Raw genomic sequence first — 26997 nt, 5'->3', positions numbered from 1 at the left:
TAAGTCCAAAGCAAGATGCAACCCATAGCAACAAGTTATGGCAATGAAATCTCAGTCTAACAGCAGATAAAAATAAACAAAGTAAATTACTTGAGTGATTTGTTTCAAAAGTGCGCATCAAAAATCCTAAACATGAAGCTCGCACATGTGTGATGCGCCAGAACAGACATTACTGGTTCTCTTGCATCATGCATATTACATCATGCATATCAGCTTAAAGGAGAACTCCGGGAAATTTTTAAGTTAATCTTGATCATTATACCTTTGTGAGTAATGTCTATAGAAAAAAAACCGAACCGGATTGGTGCTTGCAACACGGAGCTGTTCCCGCAAATGCCCAGAGCTCACAATCAGCTAAAACGGCAGTTATGGGGGCATATACATGAGTGTCTTTGTGCCTCATAACAGACACAAAATGCAATTAAAATGTCTGTCCAACATGAACAGGGCCCTTACATGTGAACAAGATGCATTAACCAAATTCACCAAAATAGTGTTTTAGATGGCTAGCTGTAGTCTCGCGCTGAAGTCCCGTGGGAACTCAGTTGTAGCCGGAAAAAAGTAAACCGTGTGCACGTGGGAGGAGCGTAGTGTGTGAAGAGTGATGATCGGAGTTGGTCACAAGTGAAGAAGAAATGGTTCGCGTTTGTGTTGTTCCGAATTGTGGCAACAGAATGCGAAAATACAAGAACTTAAATTTTAATCGCCTTCCTTTCCATGGCCTCGAGATTCTGCAGTTCTGGCTAGTTGTACTTCAACTTGATGTGCAAACTCCCATACAAGTACTGCGCTAAAGATTACCGCATTTTCAGCGAACACTTTGACAAGGATGACTACACAGACACAACACAGTGGGGCCGGTTGAAGAAAAAAGCCATTCCGTGGACGAAGACGGGTGCAACCACTGTGGAGGTAATGTAAACTTTATTTATCCTTCCATTTGGGCACACGGCTTGAGGAGAGATGTGCAGTAATGTGTTTTTGTAGTCTTATTTGCAAAACTTTAATTATTTCACTAGCTTCTATGTCTTCAATTATATTTATATATATATATATATATATATATATATATATATATATATATATATATATATATATATAATAAACTCCCACCTGCACACTGCTATTTACCTTTTTCCGGCTACAACTGAGTTCCCACGGGACTTCAGCGTGAGACTACAGCTAGCCGTCTAAAACACTATTTAGGTGAATTTAAACAATGGCTAAGTTGCTAAACGCATCTTGTTCACATGTAAGGGCCCTTTTCATGTTGGGCAGACATTTTAATTGCATTTTGTGTCTGTTATGAGGCACAAAGACACTCTTTATGTATATGCCCCCATAACTGCCGTTTTAGCTGAGTGGGATCTCTGGGCATTTGCGGGAACAGCTCCGTGTTGCAAGCATCAATCCGTTTTTTTTTTCTTTTCTATAGACATAACTCACAAAGTAATAACAATCAAGATTAACTTAAAATGCCCGGAGTTCTCCTTTAAGACATCCCTAGTAATTACTATTTCAAAAGAAGTACCTACTTAGAGAGAATCCGACTTTATACACAGTCCATGTATCACTCTTCCAAATCAAAAACTTATATTCCAGTTCCTTAGTAAATAAGCCTTTGAATTTTCATCTGACTCGTTTCGCCTATTTGAACAATGTATATCTTAATGGTCCAGTGGTAGAATTTTCGCCAACCGTGTCAGAGGTTTTGGGTTCTAACCCGCAATCGTATTTTTTTTTTTTCCTCGTATAGTTTTTTTTTATCATCAACACCGATTATGTTCATCAGTGGTTGTATATCAAGCTGTGACACGTTTTTGTGCATTATGTTTTGTGATTTCACCAGAACGAATAGAGAGTACACTAGCAGTGTTGTGCCTGAATGCGTTCATTGAACAATATCATGAACTCGTTCATAGGGCTGCACGATTAATCGTTAAAAGATCGCAATCTCGATTCAACCCCCCCATGCGATCTTAATCCTGCATTTCTACGATTCTGCCAATGATATTCAACGAGATAACGCGCTAAGGGTGGAATGGATCGCAGAAGAAGAGACGAAAACCGGGACTCGCACGTTATCTGTGCGCACAGCCCCCAGCCACACACACTCGAACCGCACAGAGAGAGAGAGAGAGAGTGAGAGAGAGAGAGAGAGAGAGAGAGAGAGAGAGAGAGAGAGAGAGAGAGAGAGAGAGAGAGAGAGAGAGAGAGAGACGCATGTCAGACAGCGCTCGAATACAGAATAGATTCCTCTTTCGCGTTTCCTTGCCCTTGAACGGACACAAACACAAAATTGTCAAAATACCTGTCTAAATGGACGTCTCAACTATTCTCTCGTTTATGTCATAAGTGAACAGTTGAGAAAGAAATGTATGTTTGTCATTTTTTTCCAGTCTGTGCAGTCGGTCTTAAAGTGACAGCACACAATATATGTACATACACCGTTTTCTGTGTTATTGATATTAACCCATAAGAACCCGCTGTGACAAACACTGGTGATTATCTGGAAAGGTCTTTTTAAAGTATTATACCTCACTTTCAACCCAGGAAGTCCCTAAGGGACATTTAAGGAACACCCAGGTTCAGTCATGTGACAATGTGTGCGTTTTTGTTGCCAAGGTAACATTTCCAAAATGGTGGCCTGTCTGGTGTGCACATGTTGCAGTGTCAGCAATTTTTTAATACACTTTTTTTTGTTATTAAAAGGTATGTTTCAACCAATGCAACAATTCTAATGTTTTAATAACATATCCTAGATTACACTTGACCTGATTTTAAAACATGTCTTGTACAAATTGATATAAAACAAGTTTTGAAAATGTTGTGGTGACATGTGTCACATCGGGCTTTTAACCTTAAAACAGTAGGTGGAATTCTGATGTGACGTATGTGTCACATTAAGAATAATGGTAATGAGCTGCTCAAATAATTTAGCTGATTCAATTATTTTAGTGTTATATATATTCTGCTGCTCAATTCAAACCATATTTTAACATATGTAAACAAAAAAATGTCAAATTATTAACATTGTTAAAGGGTAACTAAACACCTTGTCAGAGCCTGACTCCACCCACTTGCAATATTGGAAAAAGCTGTAAATGTGGGCGGAGCCCAGCAGGGGGGGGGGGGGGGGGGCGTGCACCTGAGACACATCTCTCTGTAGGCAAGGGTGTGGTTAGCTGGTACCCTCTGACGTCACAGGGCACCACAACAATTTTTTTAATAGACTTGAAAATTACGTTGGCATTAGTGGAATTGCATTGTTCAAATCGTATATATCTTACTGGTATTAATTTGAAGCAGTAAATGAAGACGTGTCATATCGATCACAAGTTTAGAATGGAGTAGGGGTGCTCCAATTGATTGGCTACCGATCGCTATCAGCATGACATGTAGGAGCACCGTCTCAATCTCTGTCCGGAGTTCTGACGATTTGTGCGACCCCCACAGTTTTTACTACAGCATCATATTCATGTGGTTTGAGGCTTTATTAACGTCCATACCTACCCCTACCCAAAACCTATCCCCCATTTTCCACAATGAAATTCAGGCCCTGAATTAATGTCTGTAAAAATCCTTATTGAAGCATCCCTATAAATAATTCTACATGATAAAAAGAAGGCTTAAAATAGATAGGTATCGGCATAGACTTCCTGCGATCGAAGTCATCTTCTCCAAAAATCCTGATCGGAGAACCCCTAGTATGGAGTACCACAAGGCTCAGTACTAGGACCATTGTTTTTCAGCCTGTACATGCTACCCTTGGGAGATACCTAGAGGAAGCATGACGTTAGTTTTCACTGTTACGCTGATGATACTCAGGTCTATTATATTTCTTCTCACCCCGACGAAACCTACCAATTGAATGCATAGTTGATATAAAATGCAATGCAGAATACATAGTTGATATAAAAAAATTGGATGATTAGTTATTTTTCTACAATTTCATTCTGAAAAAAAACAGAGGTTTTAATTATTGGACCAAAACCTCAAAACGTAATAACCAAGAATACTGTCTAACACTTGATGGCTGCTCTGTCAAGTCTCCATTGTCAGTTAGGAACCTGGGTGTGCTCTTTGATACCAATCTTTCATTTGAAAGCCACATTTCTAGAATCTGTAAAATCACATTGTTCCATCCTAAAAATATATCTAAATTACAACATACGCTCTCAATGAAAAATGCAGAAAAACTAGTTCATGCGTTTATGACCTCAAGACTAGATTATTGTAATGCTATACTGGGCGGTTGCCCTGATCGCTTTAGCTGCTGCATTTTGGACTAGCTTGAGTTTGAGTTCTTACTAGAACCAGGAAGTATGACTATATTAGCCCAGTCCTGTCAACACTGCATTGGCTCCCTATTAAACATTGCATACATTTTAAAATCTTGCTAATTACTTACAAAGCACTAAATGGTTTAGCTCCTCAGTACTTGAGAGAGCATTTAATGCATTACAGTACTTCACGTTTATTGTGATCTCAAAATTCTGGCCAGTTAATAATACCTAGAATATCAAAATTAACTGCAAGTGGTAGATCCTTTTCCTATTCAGCACCCAAACTCTGGAACAGTCTTCCTAGCCTTGTTCAGACACACTCCGTCAGTTTAAATCTAGAATAAAAACATCTCTTTAACATGGCATACACATAACACATCACATTTATATAATTCAAATCCATTTAAGCCATTTAAGCATTTAACGCTGCATAAATTAGGTCAACCAGAACAGGGAACACTTCCCATAACACCCAATGTACTTGTTCCATAGTAAGAAATATACCATCTACCATCAGTTTCAAAGTTTATCCCAAGGTTACACCAGATAGTCGGATCCTGTCTATACTGGAGTGATGAATCCGATCTTCAGGCAAAAGGAACTGGATGAAATATTTGAATGCCACCGATCCACAATCTGATTTCTGACTTCTGATGCAGCCTGAATCATAACCACGCCGTGTTCTTTCATTGGCCAGAGGAGGACTGGTCCCCCGACTAAGCCTGGTTTCTCCCCCAAAAAAAATTCTAACTAATGGAGTTTGGGTTCCTTGCCACTGTTGCCTTTGGCTTGCTTACTTTGAGAACACCTAATATTTAACAATATTATTGATTTGACTGCACTGGTACTATTGAATGAGAACTGAACTGAGCTGAGCTGGAAGATGACATCACTGTTTTCTGCAGAACTGCTTTAAAGATGAAATGAACTAATTTGATAATTGATGGTCTTTACAATACAACTGAACTGAACTGACTTCTACTGAACAATGACACTATTTTCTTTTAAAGCTGCTGTACAGCTCAACTGTTTGCATCATTCAATAATTTTCCTGTTATCAGCAGCATTTTTTTTTCATACAAAAACTTTCATGGGTCCCAGAATATTGTGTTGTATGAATATATAAACAGTCAATAAATCAAAAGAAAGAACAAAGCCTCTGCTTAAAAAACAACAGCAAACATGTATTCTAGTTTAATTTGTTTATATATATATATATATATATATATATATATATATATATATATATATATATATATATATATATATATTAGGGGTGTAACGATACACAAAACTGACGGTTCGGTTTTCCCACGGTTTTGATGTCTCGGTTCGGTTTGGTTTAGAAAGCTAAAAAAAAATTTAAACAGTGGTTTAATGAAAAAATTGTGTCTTTGTCTTTAAATTAATTCAATTACAATTAAACGTTTTGCAAGGATTAAAAATCTGCTAATGCTGTAAACTATATAGGGAGCACATTACTATAACATTTAAGGTTAACAACAGAGCCTAAATTCAGATGCTATTTATTTTTTAGATATAATAATCAACACCCAACACATTGTATGAAAACATGTAAACTGAACATAAGGCAGTTTTTGCATTAACTTTACTCTAATTTGTTATTGAAATATAATAATTTACACAGTTGCTTTCATTTTCATGAAAGATATTTTAAACGTACATTAAATAATCAAGATATAATTAACAGGTTAAGTAAAATATAATATATAGGATAATATAGTGTATTTATTTAGCTCAAGAGTTAATTTCTCTAGGAACCAACAAGTTGTGGACACTGAATAACTTGCCTGCTGAGGTAAATATAATGCCAGTGACAAGCTGTGCAGTTTTATTGACGTCTTTACGCTGCTGAAACACTGATGAGCGATTACATGAGTTATGATGCCTTTCAGTAAGTATACTGTATTTTTCAACATACCTTCAGGTGTCCATTCATGTTTATTCTGTAACTGAGGAAGAGATGATCGCGTTTACTTGCGCTCCGCGCTGCCACTTGAAATGAGGAGCTAGTACAGTGATCGCCTGATATCTCGGCGCATCTTCGCTCCTGCTGGCAGCTATCTGGTCCCTGTGGTCGGTAAACTGGATGAGCGTCTTGCTGTGCGCCACCGCCGACTGCGTCTACGCGGAGTGAACCCTGGTTATCTTCAGCCGCTGAGCAGGGTAGCTTCGGCAGCAAACCGCGTCCAGGCTTCAACCAGGTGTGCACTTGTCAATGCAAGATCCGTGATGAACAAGTCATTTATTCTAAAGGACTTCTTTAATACGCATTCATTGGATTTATTCTTTATTACGGAAACATGGATTAATCTGGGTGAGTCCACTGCCTTCTCGGAACTGCTACCTCCCGAGTGTACTTTTATTAATACACCGCGTACGACTGGACGTGGAGGAGGTATTGCCACAATACTAAAGAGTCACTTACATTGTAAGCCATTGTCGATGGCTTTTACTTCATTTGAGCTAAGTTGCTTTGAACTGGGTGCGCGAAATCCTGTTTTGTGCGCGGTGATATACCGGCCGCCAAAGCATAATCATGACTTTATAAAGGACTTTTCAGATTTCATTGCAGTTGTAAGGACGAATTATGATAAGATTTTAATTGTTGGTGATTTTAATGTACACGTCTGCTGCCCTTCAAAGGCTATGGCGAAAGAGTTTTTAAATTTGATTGATGGTTTTAATTTAACTCAACATGTTGCAGGATCCACACAAATACATGGGCATTTACTGGATCTTGTACTGTCCTATGGGTTGCCTATTGATAATGTATTAGTGTCTGATGCTATTTTTTCGGATCATTGTCCTGTCATGTTTGATTTTGTTTTTAACGAGCTAGTTAAAACATCCGCTCCCGTGCGTTATGGCCGCACTCTGAAGCCCGACACTTCCTTGTGTTTTTCTTCTCTTTTTGCTACACATGTACATGCAAACGGCGACTCCGCTGCCTTAGACACAGAGCAACTAAGTAATGTTTTTTTGTCCACCTGTTCTGAGGTCCTGGACACTGTAGCTCCAATTAGAGCTATGCGCCCTAGACCAAAGCCAGAGCCATGGCACTGTGAAGCCATACGCGCAGCCAGACGAGAGTGTAGAAGGGCAGAGCGCCGGTGGAAAAAGGATGGGCTTCAGGTGTTTTATCAGATTTTACAGGAGAGTTGGAGAAAATATCAAAAAATTGTTAAAGCTAAACAAACACAATATTTTTCAGAAATAGTTTCTCAAAATGCAAACAATCCACGTGTTCTTTTTAAAATCATTGGGTCTGTATTGAACCCTCCACAATCCACCTCTAGTGAATTTTCACCTGATATCTGTGAGACATTTTTGGAATTTTTTAATAGTAAGGTTTCAAATATCAGAGCCAATATATCACCCTCTTTTCTTAACTTCTCTGTAAACATGCATTGCTCTGGTATTTTCTGTCAGTTTGAGCTAGTTTCACTACCATCTCTTACAAAGATCGTTTCTCAAATTAAACCCTCCACATCCCTTATGGACCCTGTCCCTTCACGCCTTTTTAAGGATGTGTGGGAAACGATTGGCTCTCATGTTGAAGAAATTATAAATAGTAGTCTGTCTTCTGGAGTTGTGCCTGCATTTTGTAAAAAAGCAGTGATTGAACCACTAATTAAGAAAGCTGGACTTGATTCCACAAATGTTTCAAATTATCGCCCTATTTCAAAACTTCCTTTTTTATCAAAAATTTTGGAAAAATGTGTATTGATGCAGTTACAGTCTTTTTTGGAAGCACATGGCACTTTAGATGTTTTTCAGTCAGGTTTTAAAGCATTTCATAGCACTGAGTCTGCACTTTTAAAGGTTTTAAATGACCTGTTTTTAATGACAGATTCTGGTGATTCAGCCATTTTAGTGCTTTTAGATCTCACTGCTGCTTTTGACACAGTCGACCACACAATTCTTTTATCTCGTATGGAAAACTGTGTGGGAGTCAGGGGGATTGCCCTAAAATGGTTTCAGTCTTATTTTTTCGGGAGATGCTACTTTGTTAAAACGGGCGACTTTACCTCATCAACTTTGCCTCTTAACTGTGGGGTCCCTCAGGGATCAATTCTTGGTCCTATTCTTTTTGCTATTTACCTCCTTCCACTGGGACAAATTTTTAAAAAACATGGCATCTCTTATCATCTTTATGCTGATGACTGCCAAATTTATTTGCCAATCAGAAAGCATGAAGGCAGCTCCCTGACACCTCTACTGGACTGTTTAAACGATGTCAAAGCGTGGTTAGCACAAAATTTTTTAAAACTAAATGAGAGTAAAACTGAGATCATTTATTTTGGCCCCACAAACCCCATGATAGATTTGGGCCGCCTAAACGACTTTGTGCATCCTGTGATAACTAATCTGGGGGTTAAAATAGACAGTGATTTTAAATTTGATAAACAAATAAATGCGGTTGTGAAATCTAGTTTTTATCATCTTCGCCTTTTAGCTAAAGTTAAACCGTTTTTGTCTTTTAACAGTTTTGAACAAGCTACACATGCTTTTATTTCTTCTCGATTAGACTACTGTAATGCACTCTATACCGGTATAAATCATAACACACTTTCACGCTTACAGTTAGTCCAAAATTCTGCAGCACGACTTTTAACAGGAACCAAAAAGCGCACACACATAACTCCAATTCTCGCCTCATTGCACTGGCTTCCTGTTCGTTTTAGGATTGATTTTAAGATTTTATTGTTTGTTTTTAAAGCTGTAAATGGACTGGCCCCAACATATATTGCGGACCTCATTCAAATTTATGCGCCAGCGAGGTCACTGAGGTCGGAGGGCCAGCTCCAGCTCGCGGTTCCCAAGACAAGACTGAAAACTCGAGGGGACAGGGCCTTTTCTGTGGTGGGACCAAAACTTTGGAACGCGCTGCCCCTCCATGTTAGAACTGCTTCGACAGTTGAGAGTTTTAAGTCTCGTCTAAAGACACATTTTTATTCCTTGGCTTTTAACACCCTGTGAGTTGTGTGGTCCTCTGATGTCTTTTATTGTTTTATTGTTTTAAATATATTTTAGGATTGAGATGTTCTTAATTTCGTAATTTTGTTTTTATTGTATGTAATTTGATCTGTATGTTCGAATCTTCTGTGCAGCACTTTGGAAACTTTCTGTTTATAAAATGTGCTATAGAAATAAAGTGGATTGGATTGGATTGGATCTCACGCCACATCAGAGAGCACCAAAACGGCATTTATTGTTTGATTTTTGTGATCAAATAGTCAGAATTTGAAGATTACACCTTGCTTATTATCGAAAGTAACAAAACACGGAGCTTGCTATTTGGTGTTAATGGTGGTTAGACTACAAAACTGAATTCCTTGTGTACACATTCCAGGTCCAATGAGCCGGGCTGGGCGGGGCCGGGCAAGCATGGGGCGGGGCGGGGCGTGTTCGGTTCGCCATGAGAGTATCGCGAGATATATATATATATATATATATATATATATTATTATTTTTTTTTTATTTTTTTTTTTTATATTTTCACTTGAACGTGGGTAAGTTTCATTGCAACAATATTTCAAATAAAAAGCTGATAAAATCGCAATTTTAGCATTTTAGAGTCTCCTCTAAATAAAATAACATGCAGGGCTGGATTGGTAGTCGGGCGTACCAGGCATTTTCCCGATGGGCCGATGCACTTTGGGGCCGAAATTTTTTTGTTGCCATGGACATGCATTGGTTTGCCATCTGAATTGACAGGCCAAAGAATGAGAAACCTCCCCCTCCCTCCCCCATATTAGGCGCTTTTTTTTCATTTTATTGGAGTGCATGTGAAACTGAAAAAGGCAAATACCTGCACAGCGCTGCCACTGACAAACGTGCACTGCATTTCTGCTGCTCTATGAAGTGATAAACAGTGCAAGTCGCTTGATCCATTCAGATTTGACTTTGAATTTTGTTTTATACAGTCATGTGATATGGGAACATTAAAGGTTCTGTGGTGAATCTAGCAGAAAACAGCCATGACCACCATTTAAATACATGATGAGGTAAATTTTCTACATGTTTACAATATTATCATTACAAATTCTATAGTTTATTATTAGTTGTTTATTTTAGAAACCATATATCCCTGGTAATGAGGAGCATGGTTTTACCATTGTCTACCATGATCTTACAGTTAAATAAAACTACAGTTAAACTGGATTCTAACACTTGATCTGCAATGTTCGATGTCTAACTTCACAATCAATGCATACAGTTTAATTTTAATAAAGTATATAGGCCTATCTATAATAAATAGAAAATTAAACTGAATATATAAATAAATTGATAGTCCTGCTGCACGGGTTTTCGTAATTATTCCAGATAATATAACAAATAAATAATTATTGATAGGCCTAGGTACTTGTTAAAAGGGCTTTGTGTGTTTCATTTATTAGGTTATCTACTGTCAATAATAGAAAAAAAGAATGAACGAATTAATTAAAACGAATTGAATTAATAAATAATAATATTGACGCACCTCTCTCTCACTCTACTCTACTCTACTCTACTCTACTCTACTCTACTCTACTCTACTCTACTCTACTCTACTCTACTCTACTCTACTCTACTCTACTCTACTCTACTCTACTCTACTCTACTCTACTCTACTCTACTCTACTCTACAAAGCGATCATGCCCAGACGTGTGTTCAGCGCGTTCAGTCTGTGTTCACAGTCAGTGTTTAAGACCTGCTACAGTCGATGGAAACAGTCAGTCTTCGAATGTTTCAGCAAGTCGTGTGTCCCATCATTAGTCTGCTATCAGTGGCTCAAACCTCCGTTACTAACTCTAAAATTTCGTTTTGGAATTAGCAACGGAGGCATGGGATTAGATGCGTAAGAAATTAGTCCTACATACAAGAGCGTTTTAATGACAAAAACTTGACAAACGTCTTGAAATGCATCATCTGAACATGTTTTGAGGTGTGGTAACTAGTATAAGCGGAATAATTGACTTCAGGCCGTTGAATTATTAGAAAAATAATGCACACCCGAGGTGAAACGGTGTCCGCTTCGCGTCGTGACTGCATTACCACCTCGGGTGTGCATTATTTTTCTAATAATTCAACGGGCTGTCGTCAATTATTCCTTACAACTCAGATTGTATTCTTCTGAAAGAAGAAAGGCATATACACCGAGGATGGCTTGAGGGTGAGTAAATCATGGGGTAATTTTCATTTTAAAGTAACTACTCCTTTAAGTGAACGCAAACAGTTAAGAAAGAAAATGCATGTGTAACAGTATAATGGATCCATGTGTCAAGTTTTAAAGTGACAGAGATACTCAAATTATCTTATAATTATTATTATCAGTTTTTCCCCACGGCATCGATGTCAAAACTGTGGCCATCGAAAATGCTGAGAGGCTAGTAACTTTGGAAAACCACCAGCCACAGAGCAACAAATGTATACCGAGATATATATATATATATATATATATATATATATATATATATATATATACACACACACACATACATATCAGGGGTGTAAATCGGAGTCTTTATGACGATTCGATACGATACCGATTTCTTAAGCCAACGATTCGATTATTTTCGATACTTCACAATTCCCCACGATACGATACCCGATATTTTTACATGATATCTATCAAGTCTCAAATAAATCAACATTTTTTTTTAAAATTTGCCTTTTATTGAGAATACAGAAACAGTATTCTATTCACATAATGTGTATGTTGTGCTCAATGCACTGCAAATAGAACAGCAAATATAACATTTACTGCATACAGTACAAAACTTGATTCTATCGAATCCTGGTGCGTTTCCGTGCATCTTACGTCATCGCAAATGTGCACGACGCATGATAGAAAACAGAACGCGGGTCAATATATATTGTGGTTTTTTATTTTATTTGGTGCTATTATGCACAGCTGAGTGAGCAACACCAGTTTACTGTGTGTCGCATTTGGCTTTTTGCTGATTGCAAACGCAGGAGACAGTGGATTTCCATTAATTTGTTGCCCTGAGTCCTATGTGTGTGCGAATACACTGCAGACTCGCTCTCGCTCTTCTCCAAGGTAAATTATCAACACTATCATCCCTTACATGTGTTAACTAAATGCATCATAATCAGCTAAAAAGCATGCGCAGGTCACTTTACTTCCTGAACAAGTGCGCACCCGAGTCCGTGATGCTTTCACATTCACGCGAACCGCGGCACGGTTCGAGTGCAACCGAAATCAGTGCACCTCCTCCAGGCAGTCTCGGGTTTGGTAACCCAGTGTGCACCCGGGTCCGCATGACAGACAGCGTTCACATTATTAGCGATTTTTCATTTTAACTGTGCCCGTTCCGTTCCGAGTTGGTGTGAAATCACCCTAGACTTTTCAAGTAAGCTGTTGAAGTAGCCTTTTGTACACGTTAGTGCCTGTTTGTTTACGCTAGTAATTGCTAGCTAGGAATTCGCCGACTAAGTGACTGAGGGTGCTTTCACACTGGCAGTGTAGTTCGGTGACTAACTAACGTTAGCCCAGTGCATAACAACAATGGTTTGTATGCATATGAGCGGATGCTGAAAATAGACAGATGGCAAAACAAGCTCTTGCGGACGTATCGATGCATTGAATCGTCGGCTGTATAATCGATGCATTGATACAAATCGAATAATATTTATATTTATTTATAATACATATACCGCTTGAAACTATTTTCATCATATACATCTACAGGTCTTTCATCCAGATAATTATAATTTTGTGGAAAATAGTATTGTCCTGGATACAGTGACCATACATAAGGTAAATTAAAACCGCCCAGGAAGATAAAATTCAAATTCCACTTTTACGAATTTCTGTATTTTCTGAGCTCGGTTGGATGACCCATGTAAAATGCAATCCGTTTTTTTTTGAGAGAGAGAGAGAGAGAAGGAGAGAGAGAGAGAGAGAGAGAGAGAGAGCGCGAGCTTGTAGGCCTATATGATAGGTTGCGTGCAGATTATGCTGTCTTGGCAAATCGTGCTATACTGCTGACTGCTAAATAATCTCTACCATGTACTAGGGATGTGATAGTGAAGATATTTTACCGGTTAATTGACGTGTGACAACACCGGTAATACCGGTATCACCGGCGGGGGCTGTTAAATTGCTAATTTAAAGGCAAACGTAAAATGCGTGCGTTCGCACGGCATGCATAATGGTGCGTCGTACGGAGCAGAACTGTTTTGTTATTGTGCCCTGAATTGGTGCTAATTTGAAAACCAATTTTTTTTTTTTTATACATCGCTTATAAAAAGCTGGTGCGACAGTGTGCACTTCACTTTTAAATTAAATCACCATTTTTGTCCGACAAAGCAGTCAGGACAAAAGTTAGTAGTTAGTAGTAGTTAATGTCGGTGGATTTGAAGCCTTGAAGCCTATCCAAAGGCAGGCCTTTGAACGTTTTTTTTTTTTTTTCAAAGCAGAGAAAATTCATTGCATAATATGAATTTCTAAATTATTTCTAAATTATTTGTTAATGATATTCAGCGTTTTCTGTAATAAATAGAGTTTATTACAGGATTGGCTTCATTACATGGATAGGCTTCAAGGGCAGGTCCTTTTTTACTTATCCTTAAGCATGCAGCAAGGTGCTAGTTTATTTTGTATGTCAGTTTTGATCTGAAATAGAAACAAACTTGCATAACGATTTTGGAAAATAGCACAAGAGAAAATTAACTAACAATTTTCGAATTGTGCTTTATTGCATTGTGGTTTAATATCACTTACCCTGTTCATTGCTGAGAAGTCTTGCTGAGATTTAATATTGTTTAAGGCCATTTAACATTTCAGTCTACATATTGTTTAGTCTATGTTCCTTAAATGGATATCATATAGATCAGTGGTTTGTTTGACTAGTTTATTCTAAAACAACTCATTAAGCGTTGGGCCACTTCGCCCTGCCCACCACCACATGTAAATTCTCAACCTATAGGAAACACTGTGACAATAGACAGCAGTGTGATCAAGACTACCAGACATGGAAAGATGAGGGGGTTGAATACTTTTGGCATAGTAAATGTGTATACAAAAAGATGGGGAGCAAAAAAATAAGTATACTATCTCACATGTTCTGCCGAGCAATGGACTCCAGACGATCCGTCATTGATGGCAACGAAGATACTGATGATGAGGGATGCAGAAGAAACAGAAACAGGAGATTATGGACATCATTTGATATTCAAAATTATATTAAATAGTCACAATATATTTAAAACACATTTTATAGTGAGAGAAAATCTAACCTAACAGAATAAGGCATTAACACATTTTATGCATAACAGTGAGCTAACTAATACTGAGCAACAATACGGGTATGTAAAAACAGATATTTTTTTATCTAAATCTGAAGGTCGAACTTGTATCAATGTGTTGTTGTTTTTTTTCATTTTATATTAAAGTTTAATTACCAAATTATCAATTTACTAAAACTATTATTATGCACTAATATTATATTTCTATGTAGTAGTATACCGTTTCTGTTTGCAATAGCTGTAGTGTGCTGTAACGTGGTGTGGTATAGCTGTGCTGGGCAACGTTGGTAAACTGATGTTACCTTCTCATTCACTGATTCGCTCCATCATGCTCAAGTTAAACTCTCATAACTACCGGCTCAATATTCAGAAAATTTCTAATTTACAGCAATTTACAGCTCCAACCAACAGGAAGTCGGCTATTTTTGTTTGAATGTGTTTTTTTGTTTGTTGAAAAATCATGCGTTTTTTTGTTTGTTGAAAAATCATGCTGTGAATTTTTAACTACTCCTCTTAAGTGGTTAATTTGATTCAAACCAAACTTTTTCAATATATTAAATATGCTAAACTGCATATTTATTATATTTAATATACTTTCATAATATATGGAAATATATTAAAGATGCTAAACTGTGAACGGATATTGGATATATCATATGGTGAGGAATTAAATTAATGACAAAAGGCAAACAGGAAGAGTCTCATATCATGTAAAATCATTGTTTGCTTTAAATTAAATTAAGATTGTATGTTTGGTAATTGAACAAATGAATTTAAAATGTGCTATATTTCAGATCAATATATTTGTTTTCTTTAAAATTTTGTATTTTGAGATTAATTCATGACACTAAACAATAGTATTGGGCGATATGCTCCATTTTTATATCGTCCTATCGTCAGCCGGTGAGATCGGCGTTCACACACAACCCGTAAAAATCCCTTCAAGACACGTGACATCGATGTGACGTAATGTCTCAGCAGCGTCTATAGTTTGCTTATGAGCTGCGATTTCTCTCTGGAGAAACCACGCTTACTTTTTACGTCAACCCAACAGGAAGTCGGCTATTTAGGGTTGTTTGGAAAAGCATGCTATGGAATTTTAAATACTCCTCCTAGGGAATTCATCCAATCGCCATCAAACTCAGTGTGCATGAAGTCAAGACATTGAGGATGATAAATTGCCAGCGGATTTTTGATAACTCGAACGGTTTGGCCGTGGCGAGGAAATGAATTTATGGTGAAATAGGGAAACAGGAAGTGTGTTATAACTTCTACATTAATTAACTGATCTTGATGAAACTTCAGCAGTGTGTTCGTTGTAAGAGGCCGATCACATGAATGTGACTATATTGAGTCAAAGTTATAGCGCCACCAACTGGCAGCAGGAAGTCTCACTTTCAAAATGCTTTGAAATCACCCTCTTATTTTTACCGAATTTGCTTCAAACTTCACTACTATAATGTAAACACACATCAGATTTAGACCTGTGAAAGGATTCTTGATATCTTTGATACTGTTGCCATGGCAACGCATCAAACTTTAATATTCTTTTTGGATGCTTTTGCGAGTCTTAGCATGATTGGAATTGCATGAAACTCGGCATACACATCACATTTATTAGCCAGTAGACGTGCAAAGTTTCAGAAACGGGCGTGGTGGAAGGGCTCAGTAGCGCCACCTTTTGACAAAAGTGGGGGGTAGTTTTACCTACAATAACAAATCTCGGTATGTATATTCTTCTCATCGAGCCGGAAAACTTTCTAATTTACAGTCATTCGCTCCAACAAACAGGAAGTCAGATATTTTGGTTTGAATGTGGATTTTTTTCTCTCTCTCTCTCTGTGTCTCTGCGTCTCTGTGTGTGTGGTTGGGGGGGGGGGGGGGGGGGTTGTTTGCTGGAGAGATTGCTTTTATTTTTGTTTTTCAAGTTTTCGGGGCTTTTGGGGCCCTTAACGTGCTTGAAAACTCTTGAAACTTTGCACACAGTTCAGAACCCACGGCCATCAGGGCTGGGCTGAAGCTCGTACCCGGGCATGGCAGGGGGGCTCTACAGCGCCCCCTTGAACTGGGTCCAAAAACTTGGTCCATAGATCAAACATGCTTGCATGTAATATGAAACTCGGTACACATATAGATCTCATCGGGACGAACAACTTTCGCACTCTTAAGTTTTACGCCAGCCCAACAGGAAGTCTGTTATTATGGGTTGTTTGGAAAACGCTTGTTCTGGAATTTGATATACTCCTCCTAGTGAATTCATCCTCACCAAACTCTGTGTGCATGAAGTCAAGACCTTCAGGATGATAAATTGCCAGCGGATTTTTGATATCTCGAACGGTTTGGCCATGGCGAGGAAACAAATTTATGACGAGAAAAGAGAAAAACGAAGTGTTATAATTTCTACATACATTAACTGATCTTGATGAAACTTCAGCAGTGTGTTCGTGGTAAGAGGCCGATCAGATGGATTTGAGTATTGTGAGTCAAAGTTATAGTGCCACCAACTGGCAGCGGGAAGTGTCGCTTTCAAAATGCTTTTGATAAAAGTGTGGGGGGGGGGGGGTTACTTTTACCTACAGTAACAAAACTCAATACGTATATTGTTCTCATCGAGCCGGACAGCTTTCTAATTTACAGTCATTAGCTCCGACCAACAGGAAGTCAGATATTTTGGTTTGAATGTGGATTTTTGGGATATTTCACACACTGAGTTTTTAGCTACTCCTCCTAGGTGGTTTATTTTATTCACACAAAACTTTTTCAACATGATGAAAATACATTAAAGATGCTAAATTGTTAACGGATATTGAATATCTTAAACAGTTGTGCTATGGTGAGGGATTAAAGGCATGTCAAAAAGTAAACAGAATGTGTCTACAGGGCTCGAATTTGCGACCATTTTGGTCGTATATGCTCCTGAAATTTAATCCGTGCGACCTAAAAATATATTTGGGAGCATTTGTGCGAGTGCAAATAATGGTTGTGGTGCGACCTCTTTTTATTTATCTACAAAACATTCGCAAATTAATGCACAGTGTGTATCTTATGTGTGCTGATACGCGGTGGCCGAACCATCATTCTATCCAACGATTACATCCAATCAAACTTCATCCTTACGTTCTTAACTTTAAAGCAGATTTAAGAATGGTTAATAATAGCTGTCTATCACTCCCACTCACTTACGCTGCGCTCCGTTGTCACGTGACAGGGAGACTACCGGCTACCGGCTGTCTCTCTATGCTCGTTCTTTCAGTAACATGAGCCCTGTCACAAGCACAGCAGTCAGTCATCTATCACTCACCGATCAAATAAGGCTTTGGCGGTCGCCAAAAAAATATTAAATGCAGGAAAAACCTTGTTTCATTCATCTTCTCTCTTATTCAGCCTTTTAAATTTTGCGAGGTCGCGCGCGCACACTCTCTCACAGTCTTCAAACTGTCTTGCTCTCCCTCCCTCACGAATATTAATCGAAATCAATTGAGAATTGACACGATGGTAAAAGGTAAGAAGACCGAGGTTTCTTCTGAATTACCGCAGGGTGTGAATTGTGCAAAAAGAAATTTGCCTTATCTTCTTTGAAAAGTGTTCCGCACATTCAGCTGACATAAACCATAATTTCAATAGACAAAACAAACTATCCAGTGATGAAATGTTTTCTGTGTTGACACTAATCTTGTGCGAGGTCCTAACTGCTGGGATAATCCAACCACAATGCATGCCATAGCCTACAATTCCGCTAATGACACGTGCGATTCGCGAACTAATGACTCCTTTGAACCGATTCCATTTAATGAATGGTTAAAACAACTGATCTGTTCAACACTGAACATTGAGTGTATAACAAATCGGTAACACTTTACAATAAAGTTCAATTTATTAAACTCTAGTTAACTACATTAGTAACTATTAATAAACTGCATTTCTACAGCATTTATTAATCTTTGTTAATGTTAATTTAATCATTAATAGTAGCCTTATTTAAATCAAAAGATGTATTTGTTAACATTAGTTAGCCTAATGCACTGTGAAGTAACATGAACAAACAATGAACAGCTGTATTTTTTTATTAACTAAGATTAAAGATTAATAAATACAGTAACAAATGTATTGCTCATGGTTCATGTTAGTTAGCCTAATGCATTAACCAATGTTAACAAATCAAACCACATTTACTCAGAACAACTCTTAAAATGAGAATGTAAGTGTGCATACCCCATTTATTATTAGTAAAAGTGGTTAGGAAGATTTAACCTTAATAACCTACAGCCACACTCTACAACTCTGAAATCCAGCGACAGGAAGAAAACCACAGTTCGCAGGATATCAGTACCCCTGTCATAGAGGAGATGAGGGTTTGCACAGTTAGTGATGAACACATTGATACTTATGAACCCGTTAAGACTAACCAGCATAAGAGAGAAAAGAACCTCAACGGGCATAGGCCTGGAGTTAGATGGCCAAGAGCTTGTGAGAAAACTGCATGGGACACGGTAAACACAGATCTATGCTTTGCATTGGAAAGATTAACTGGTACAGTTGAAAAGAAGCTGGATAAATCTGGGGACATCATTTACGCATATGGAAGTGAGAGTTTTGGTGTGGAAAAAAGGAAGGAAAAAGTACAAACTACTCCTGCTGTATCTAGACGGCAGAAGAAAATTGAAGGGTTAGTTAGAGAAAGGAGCATACAGATACAAAAAGGCATAAGCCTATGTCAATTCCGTCAGATATCCCACCTATCAATCCACCACAATACCAAATGGAGGTCTGTGCACCTAAGTGGAAAGAGATAGAGCAAGTTGTGAGAAAGGCAAGGGCTTCATCATCTCCAGGGCCTAATGGAGTTCCCTACAGAGTGTACAAGAGTGCTTCAGGAGTTCTACGAATTCTGTGGAAATTGATGAAAGTGGCATGGGAAAAGCAGGTTGTACCTAGAGCATGGCGCCGAGCAGGTGGAGTCTTTATACTTAAAGAAAAAGATTCTACAAGCATCAGTCAGTTTCGTCCTATTTCACTATTAAACGAAGGAAAGATTTTCTTCAGCATTATTGCGCAGAGATTGTCAGCCTACCTATTAAAGAATGGCTTCATTGACACTTCAGTTCACAAAGCGGGCATTCCAGGGTTCTCGGGATGCTTAGAACACATCAGTGTTATCTGGCAACGAATTCAATCAGCTATAAAGGAGAGGAAGGAGCTCCATGTGACATTCCTGGATTTGGCTAATGCATATGGTTCAGTGCCACATGAGCTTCTTTGGGCAGCATTTGATTTTTTTAGAGTACCAATGTCAATAACAAATTTAGTGAAAGCCTATTTTGGAGATTTGCAATTTAGTTTCTCAGCTCCAAAATTCAACACCGCATGGTAATGCTTAGAGGTTGGAATAATGGCAGGATGCACCATTTCTCCACTGGCTTTTACAATGGCAATGGAAGTAATCATTAGGGGATCAAGATGGGTAGTAGGAGGAGAGCGCTTGGCTTCTGGGATGCGACTACCACCAATCAGAGCATGCATGGATGACATAACAACCATGACTACAACAGTAGCCAGAACAGTAGAACAGTAGTTATTGGGGAAGTTAACAGATAATATTGAATGAGCAAGAATGCAATTTAAGCCCTCTAAATCAAGGAGCATCTCGATAGTTAAAGGAAAGGTAGTAGATAAAACATTCTTCATTAATAGTGAGGCAATACCAACAGTTTCTGAGAAGCCAGTGAAGAGTCTTGGGAGATGGAACGATGGGGATCTGAAGGACACAGTTCTAGTGGGAGAAGTTAGACGACAAGCAGTGGAAGGGTTGAAGAGCATAAACAGCTTGGGCTCTACCAGGCAAACTAAAACTCTGGTGCTTTCAGTTTGGTCTACTGCCAAGGTTGCTGTGACCGCTGACTGTGTACGAGGTTTCTTTGACAACAGTGGATAAGCTGGAAGCGTTAATAAGTTCCACACATCAGGAAATGGTTGGGAGTTCCACGCTGCCTCAGCAGAGTGGGACTTTATAGTAAAGGAGTATTCCAGCTGCCAGTCTCTGCTTTAACCGAGGAGTTTAAGTGTGCCAAGGTCAGACTGGAAATGACTTTAGGAGAGTCAGGCAACAAATGTGTAAGGGAGGCAGCCCCTGTGGTAAAAACTGGTAGAAAGTGGTCAGCAAAGAAATCTGTAGTAGAGGCAAAGGCTGACCTTCAAATTGGGGATATCGTGGGACAGGTACAGCATGGAAGAGGGGGTTTTGGGCTCAGTTTAGCTCCTCCTAAATGGCACAAGGCAGGCCCAGCTCAAAGGAGGAAGCTGGTAGTCAACGAGGTGCGAAAGCAGGAGGAGAGGATGAGATGTATAAAGGCCATTTCCCAGGCCAAGCAGGGAGAGTGAATGAGAGTGTGGAACAACGCAAAATGGGCTGGCAAGACCTTTGGTCAATGGAAGAGAGTAGGATCAGTTTCCTTATTAGGTCAACATATGATGTTCTCCCATCACCGCAGAACCTAAACCTCTGGGTAGGAGAGGATCCCTCTTGTCCTTTGTGTTCATCACCTGCCACATTAAGGCACATTTTGACAGGATGTAAGGTGCCTCTTAGCCAAGGTTGGTTTACTTGGCGCCATGACCAAGTATTGCAATGTTTGGCTTTAGCATTGGAAGGCAAGCGTAGTATGACCAATAAGTTGCCGCCTGTTCTAGCAAAACATTACACGCAGAAGACAATATTCCTCCGCCCAGGCGAGCAACCACCAAGATTAGGTGCTAACACCAATTCTCACCCAGGACAACTGGAAGCTGCTAGGGACTGGAAGATGCTGGCTGATCTTGATCAACGGCTTATTTTTCCACCTGAGATTGCCACCACTAACCTACGACCAGATATTGTTTTGTGGTCTGGATCAGCACGCATTGTTCAACTGATTGAGTTAACAGTGCCATGGGAGGATGCGGTAGATGAGGCATATGAGAGGACGAAACTCCGGTATGCTCATCTGGCCACTGAAGCAGAACAGCGAGGATGGAGAGTCCAGGTTTATCCAGTGGAAGTGGGTTGTCGAGGTTTTGTGGCACACCCTACAACCCGGCTCCTCAGATACGTTGGATTCAGTGGCCAAGAGTTCCGTTGCACAGTAAAGAACTTATCTGAAGCAGCAGAAAGGAGCAGCAACTGGCTGTGGTTGAGACGGAAAGATTCTAGCTGGCTGTGTACAGGCCGCCATACTGCTGTTTCGTAGAACTCTTGAAAACTTGAAGAGTCTGTTGGTTTATTTGTATAGGTTGTATAGTATTTACAGTCATTATGTTCCTGTGTATATTGCGTGAATGACGGGTGGTTGGGCAGATATTGTGTTTTGCGGTAGGTGGTATGCCATACGGAACCGTTGCCACTGAAACTGCATATTAACGCACCAGTGGGGCTCGACAGCCTTAGTCAAACGGGTTGGCCGTATGGTTGGGTTGCGGAGAGATTGTGGTTAGGTCTCAGCAGCAGGAGGGATGTAGAGGTCAGTAAGCTGGGCTGAGTTGAGTGGGGGACGGAGGGGGGTGACTCTGGGACACCCTCTTGACGCCCTCTTGAGGTGTCGTGGGCTAGTCGACGAAACACTGAGGACGGAAGGTGCCCACTTGAAGACCCTAGAGATGTCCCCTACTCAGCTCAATCCAGACGGTTGTCATGGGGGGACCGCACTGTGGTTGCAGCCGTTGTGTGTGCTGGCGCGTGTTAACACTAGACAGAAGGAGATTTACATCACCATATGGAAAGAAGCGTAAATGGATGGAGAAGCATAGGTTACTGTAAAGCTATGTCTTAGTTGGTGCTTATCTTGGCGAAAGCAGAGTACAAATCAGGATGAAGTTTTAACATCTACTCTCGTGTAATGGAAATCAGTATTTTCAGGTTATATGACAATGTGAAGAAAACTTACCAAAAAAATAAACTTTTAGTTTAGACTGGAGTGAGGTGAAACCAGAAAAAAAGTGCAAATCAAGTTGTTGTTAGCTAGCTGCTAATTGTATTCAATTGTATATGGTAGAAAATTTGTTAAAATAAACTTTAATGCTACTTTTTTATTCTAGTTTTTGATATTGATATGATATACCAAAATAATTATTAGGTTTAGCAAAGAAGGATTTTATCTTACAAAGCTATGAAATACAAAAAAAACCCCAAAAAAACAAGCCAAGAAAGGATGACAGTCCATCAGCCACCACCGAAAACCAATAAATTTTAAGCGCGAGAGCTTGTTTAAACACGGAGAGAGTGTCAACCACAAAAAAATGCAGGGACAAGTGTGTGGAAAACAAATCAGGATCGATTATTAAGGCTTTTAATCACCAGAATGCTGCCGGTCGTTCCACTCTAATGGCAGAAAACGTCAAATTTGGTGGGTGCTCCTAAATTTTTACTGGTGCTCCTAACTTTTTGAAGTTGGGAGCACCAGTGCTACCAAGTAAAAAAGTTAATTTCGAGCCCTGGTCTATTAAAAATAGTTATATTGTGCCATCTAGTGTTTATACTATGTATAAATGTGGTTGGATAAATCTTTTTTCGCTGCTGAAAATGTTTTAAACTGCAAACATTTCCATTTATTACACACTGCATTTCCATGTATATTTAAACATGATGAAAGTCTACTTTGTCACAGTTAGGATTTTTTTTTAAAATGTTCTCCGTCTCTGTCTCCCTCTGTCTGTCATTCCCCTCCCCCTCGCTCTACCATTCTCACTCTCTCTCTCTCTGTGTGTGTGTGTTCATGTTTTTCTATCCCAGTGGGGACTTCAACCTGAATGCACACAGACTCATGAGGAATTGTGTCACAGTGGGGACCTAAATAGAGGTCTCCATGGGTAAACAAGCTTATAAATCATACAGAATTAGTTTTTTGGAAATGTAAAAATGCAGAAAGTTATGTGTGATGGGTAGGTTTAGGGGTAGGGTTAGTGTAAGGGGATAGAATATACAGGTTGTACAGTATGAAAACCATTAAGTCTATGGAGAGTCCCCACAAAGATAGTAAACCAGGCATGTTTGTGTGTGTGTGTGTGTGTGTGTGTGTGTGTGTGTGTGTGTGTGTGTGTGTGTGTGTGTGTGTGTGTGTGTGTGTGTGTGTGTGTGTGTGTGTGTGTGTGTGACAGTGACAAGAGTTTAACTCTTGATAAAGTTTAAGGCCTTGTCTTTTTGAATATATATCTTTTTTTATTACAAAATATGCATATAGCCCATATATTTTAAATGTATTGTTTGCTTTAAATTAAGATTGTATGTTTGGTAATTGAACCTGAATGAATTTAAAATGAATGTGCTATATTTCAGATCAAAATATTAGTTTTCCTTAAAATTTTAATTAACACTAAATTTATTCTCATCTGAATTATAAATAATTTATTTCGGTATAAAATAATACTACCATTACAAAACACATTTGATTTTCTATTTTAATCAATGTAGAATGTGTAGCTTATCTCTCTCTCTTTGTAGTGCACTGACCACATAGTTTATAATAATAATTATATTAATACAAATATTTAAAAAAACTTGAAATAAATACTGTACTTATGGACAAAATTATTTTTGAGCTGCGAAAGATAACTTTGCACTAATTTCAAAGTGACCTATGACATTCCATTTCATTTCAATTTAAATAATCTCATGGATCTCAGCATGATGCATTAGATGTGGCGTATTCAGACAACTTTGATATGGTTCTTTTACCGGGTTTAACTTCATATTGCCCGTCGTGCAAAGTTACCCTAAAGGCACAGCGGTGGCGGTGCTACCGGCTTGGGCACGTCATCGCTATATTTTTTACATGCTTTTTGTTTCCTAATTGTTTACTGATCAAATCTTTTATTAAAAAAAAACATTTGTGACAATGCACTCTTTTTTGCACTCTTTTAGACTCCTCTATTTATTGATGTACAAAATTGTTTTGTATGCCAGGAGGGAGTGATATTAGAGAACTTATTACAGAAGCAAGTACAAAAAGTAAAAATAAATAAATAAATAGTTAAATAAAACCGTTTGTTCAGTTAAGTGCTGTTTTAATTGTCAAAAACAAACAAAACAATAAATATCAGTTCTGCATTTCAGTTATAAAGCACATAAACCTGCAAATCGGTATTGGTGATAAATATATATGCACTAAATCTACATAAATGTATTGATTAAATGCACCTTTTTGTGCCCTTTGCAGTGTCTCTAAACAGCTGAGCAGCAGTGGGTTTCCAGCTGTATTAATGACCCCACGCTTTTCCTGAACAGCCAATAAAACAAAGGGATGTAAAAAAACAAAACAAAGTTGTTAAAAAATGACCAACATTTATAAAAACTGTTAAAGATATATGCTATGATTCTCCAAGAAGCTCTTCTATCAGAGGGTCTAACCATTGCCTGCCGCACCACTTTGCTGGTCTCCTGCCAGGACCGGGTTGAATTATGTTTGCCATGGAGCCTTTCCAGTAGTGCCATCAAACGACTCTGTTTCTCTGACTCTGTCAACAAAACAAACAAAATGACAAAAAATAAGACAATCATTGTGGGAATGTAATCTTAAAAGACTCTATAATAACAATTAACCATTTGTGTTTTTCTTTAAACAAGTTTTCTCTTTGACTGGAGTCAAGATGTCCTTGGGATATTGACAGACTTATTTCCCATGATTGTCTATGTGATAACTGACACAAGCCACTTTCACAAACTAATCCCTGTAATTTACCGTAAAATTACCAGAATTCACACATAAATTCTGTGATGCAATTTCATCGTAAAATTACCTCTAAACGCATTCGCCTGTGTCTTCATTTGCCCACATGAGGAGAAGTCTTTTAGTTTCACTATCTGTCCAATTAAATTTTATTTATTTTTTTTTACATCTGAGTGACAGGCATATGGGGATTAGTAGTAATTAGTAGTGCGGAGTAGTCGCGTCATCTCCATAAGAACTTTATGATTGGCCCAAAGTAGACTTCTTGCGTCAGCGCGTTCTGACCACTTATCTGTATATTCTCTATATAGATCAGTGGTTCGGGCCTTGTACATGCTCATAGCAAAATTTATAACATACGTAACCACATTGTTACCACTCATACTCTTGCTGCCTCCTCAAATATTTTTGCATTTTCTGGTATCTCTCTCTCTAACTTTGCAATTCATGACTCCCAGTCTCTATTTAATATGGTTTCATAACTAAAAGCTTCAACTTCTAGAGTTGATCCGATACCATCTTGTCTTTTTAAATCAGGTTTTGATTCCCTCTCTCCTGTTGTTTTGAGAATTATCAATAACTCTCTGTGCATTGCTGTTGTGCCAACAGCACTTAAAATTACTGCTGTCACCCCTGTACCAAAAACTAACAACATGGACTTTGATAATCTGAATAATTTTCGTCCCATCTCTAATCTTCCATTCCTCGCAAAAATGTTTGAACAAACAGTGGCTTCTCAACTACTATCTCATCTTTCCTCTAATGATCTTTTTGAACCACTTCAGTCTGGATTTCGTAAACTCCACAGCACAGAAACAGCTCTAGTCAAAGTTACTAATGATTTGTTAATGGCTTCTGATTCTGGCCGTCTATCTATACTGATTCTTCTTGATCTTAGTGCCGCTTTTGACACTATAGATCACTATTTTAATTACCCGCTTAGATACTATCTTTGGAGTTTCTGATTCTGCATTAAGGTGTTTTAAGTCCTACCTCTCTGATCGTAAGTAGTTTGTTGTGATGGGTGATTGCAAGTCTGAGGTCAGTGTGGTGCACTCTGGTGTTCCCCAGGGATCAGTTTTGGGCCCTTTACTTTTAAGTATTTACATTTTTCCATTTGGCCAACTTTTAAGAACACTTGGTCTTAACTTTCACTTTTATGTCGATGACACTCAGATCTACACTCACCTAAAGGATTATTAGGAAACAATACTAATACTGTGTTTGACCCCCTTTTGCCTTCAGAACTGCCTTAATTCTACGTGACATTGATTCAACAAGATGCTGAAAGCATACTTTAGAAATGTTGGCCCATATTGATAGGATAGCATCTTGCAGTTGATGGAGATTTGTGGGATGCACATTCAGGGCACGAAGCTCCCGTTCCACCACATCCCAAAGATGCTCTATTGGGTTGAGATCTGGTGACTGTGGGGGCCATTTTAGTACAGTGAACTCATTGTCATGTTCAAGAAAACAATTTGAAATGATTCGAGCTTTGTGACATGGTGCATTATCCTGCTGGAAGTAGCCATCAGAGGATGGGTACATGGTGGCCATAAAGGGATGGGCATGGTCAGAAACAATGCTCAGGTAGGCCGTGGCATTTAAACGATGCCCAATTGTAATTAAGGGGCCTAAAGTGTGCCAAGAAAACATCCCCCACACCATTACACCAGCACCACCAGCCTGCACATTGGTAACAAGGCATGATGGATCCATGTTCTCATTCTGTTTA

General features: G+C 38.7%; 1 protein-coding gene across 2 annotated transcripts in view; it reads right to left on the bottom strand.

Annotated features, from left to right (window-relative positions):
• Positions 1 to 26997, bottom strand: part of LOC143738235 (mediator of RNA polymerase II transcription subunit 1-like) — a 193677-nt gene that overhangs the window by 111855 nt on the left and 54825 nt on the right. The window contains exons 2-4 of one of the 2 annotated variants that reach the window (XM_077230263.1): positions 24941 to 25047; positions 24731 to 24809; positions 14380 to 14434 (exon numbers count right to left, since the gene is read on the bottom strand). In XM_077230263.1, coding sequence (XP_077086378.1) covers positions 14380 to 14434; positions 24731 to 24809; positions 24941 to 25047 — 241 coding nt within the window. The remainder of the gene's footprint in view (positions 1 to 14379; positions 14435 to 24730; positions 24810 to 24940; positions 25048 to 26997) is intronic. The other variant, XM_077230264.1, reaches the window with a different exon arrangement.

Source organism: Siphateles boraxobius, unplaced genomic scaffold, assembly GCF_051911475.1.
Source record: "Siphateles boraxobius isolate OS27281-9 unplaced genomic scaffold, OSU_SipBor_1 140, whole genome shotgun sequence".
Lineage (NCBI taxonomy): Eukaryota > Metazoa > Chordata > Actinopteri > Cypriniformes > Leuciscidae > Siphateles > Siphateles boraxobius.
This window is presented reverse-complemented; position numbering and strand designations above follow the sequence as displayed.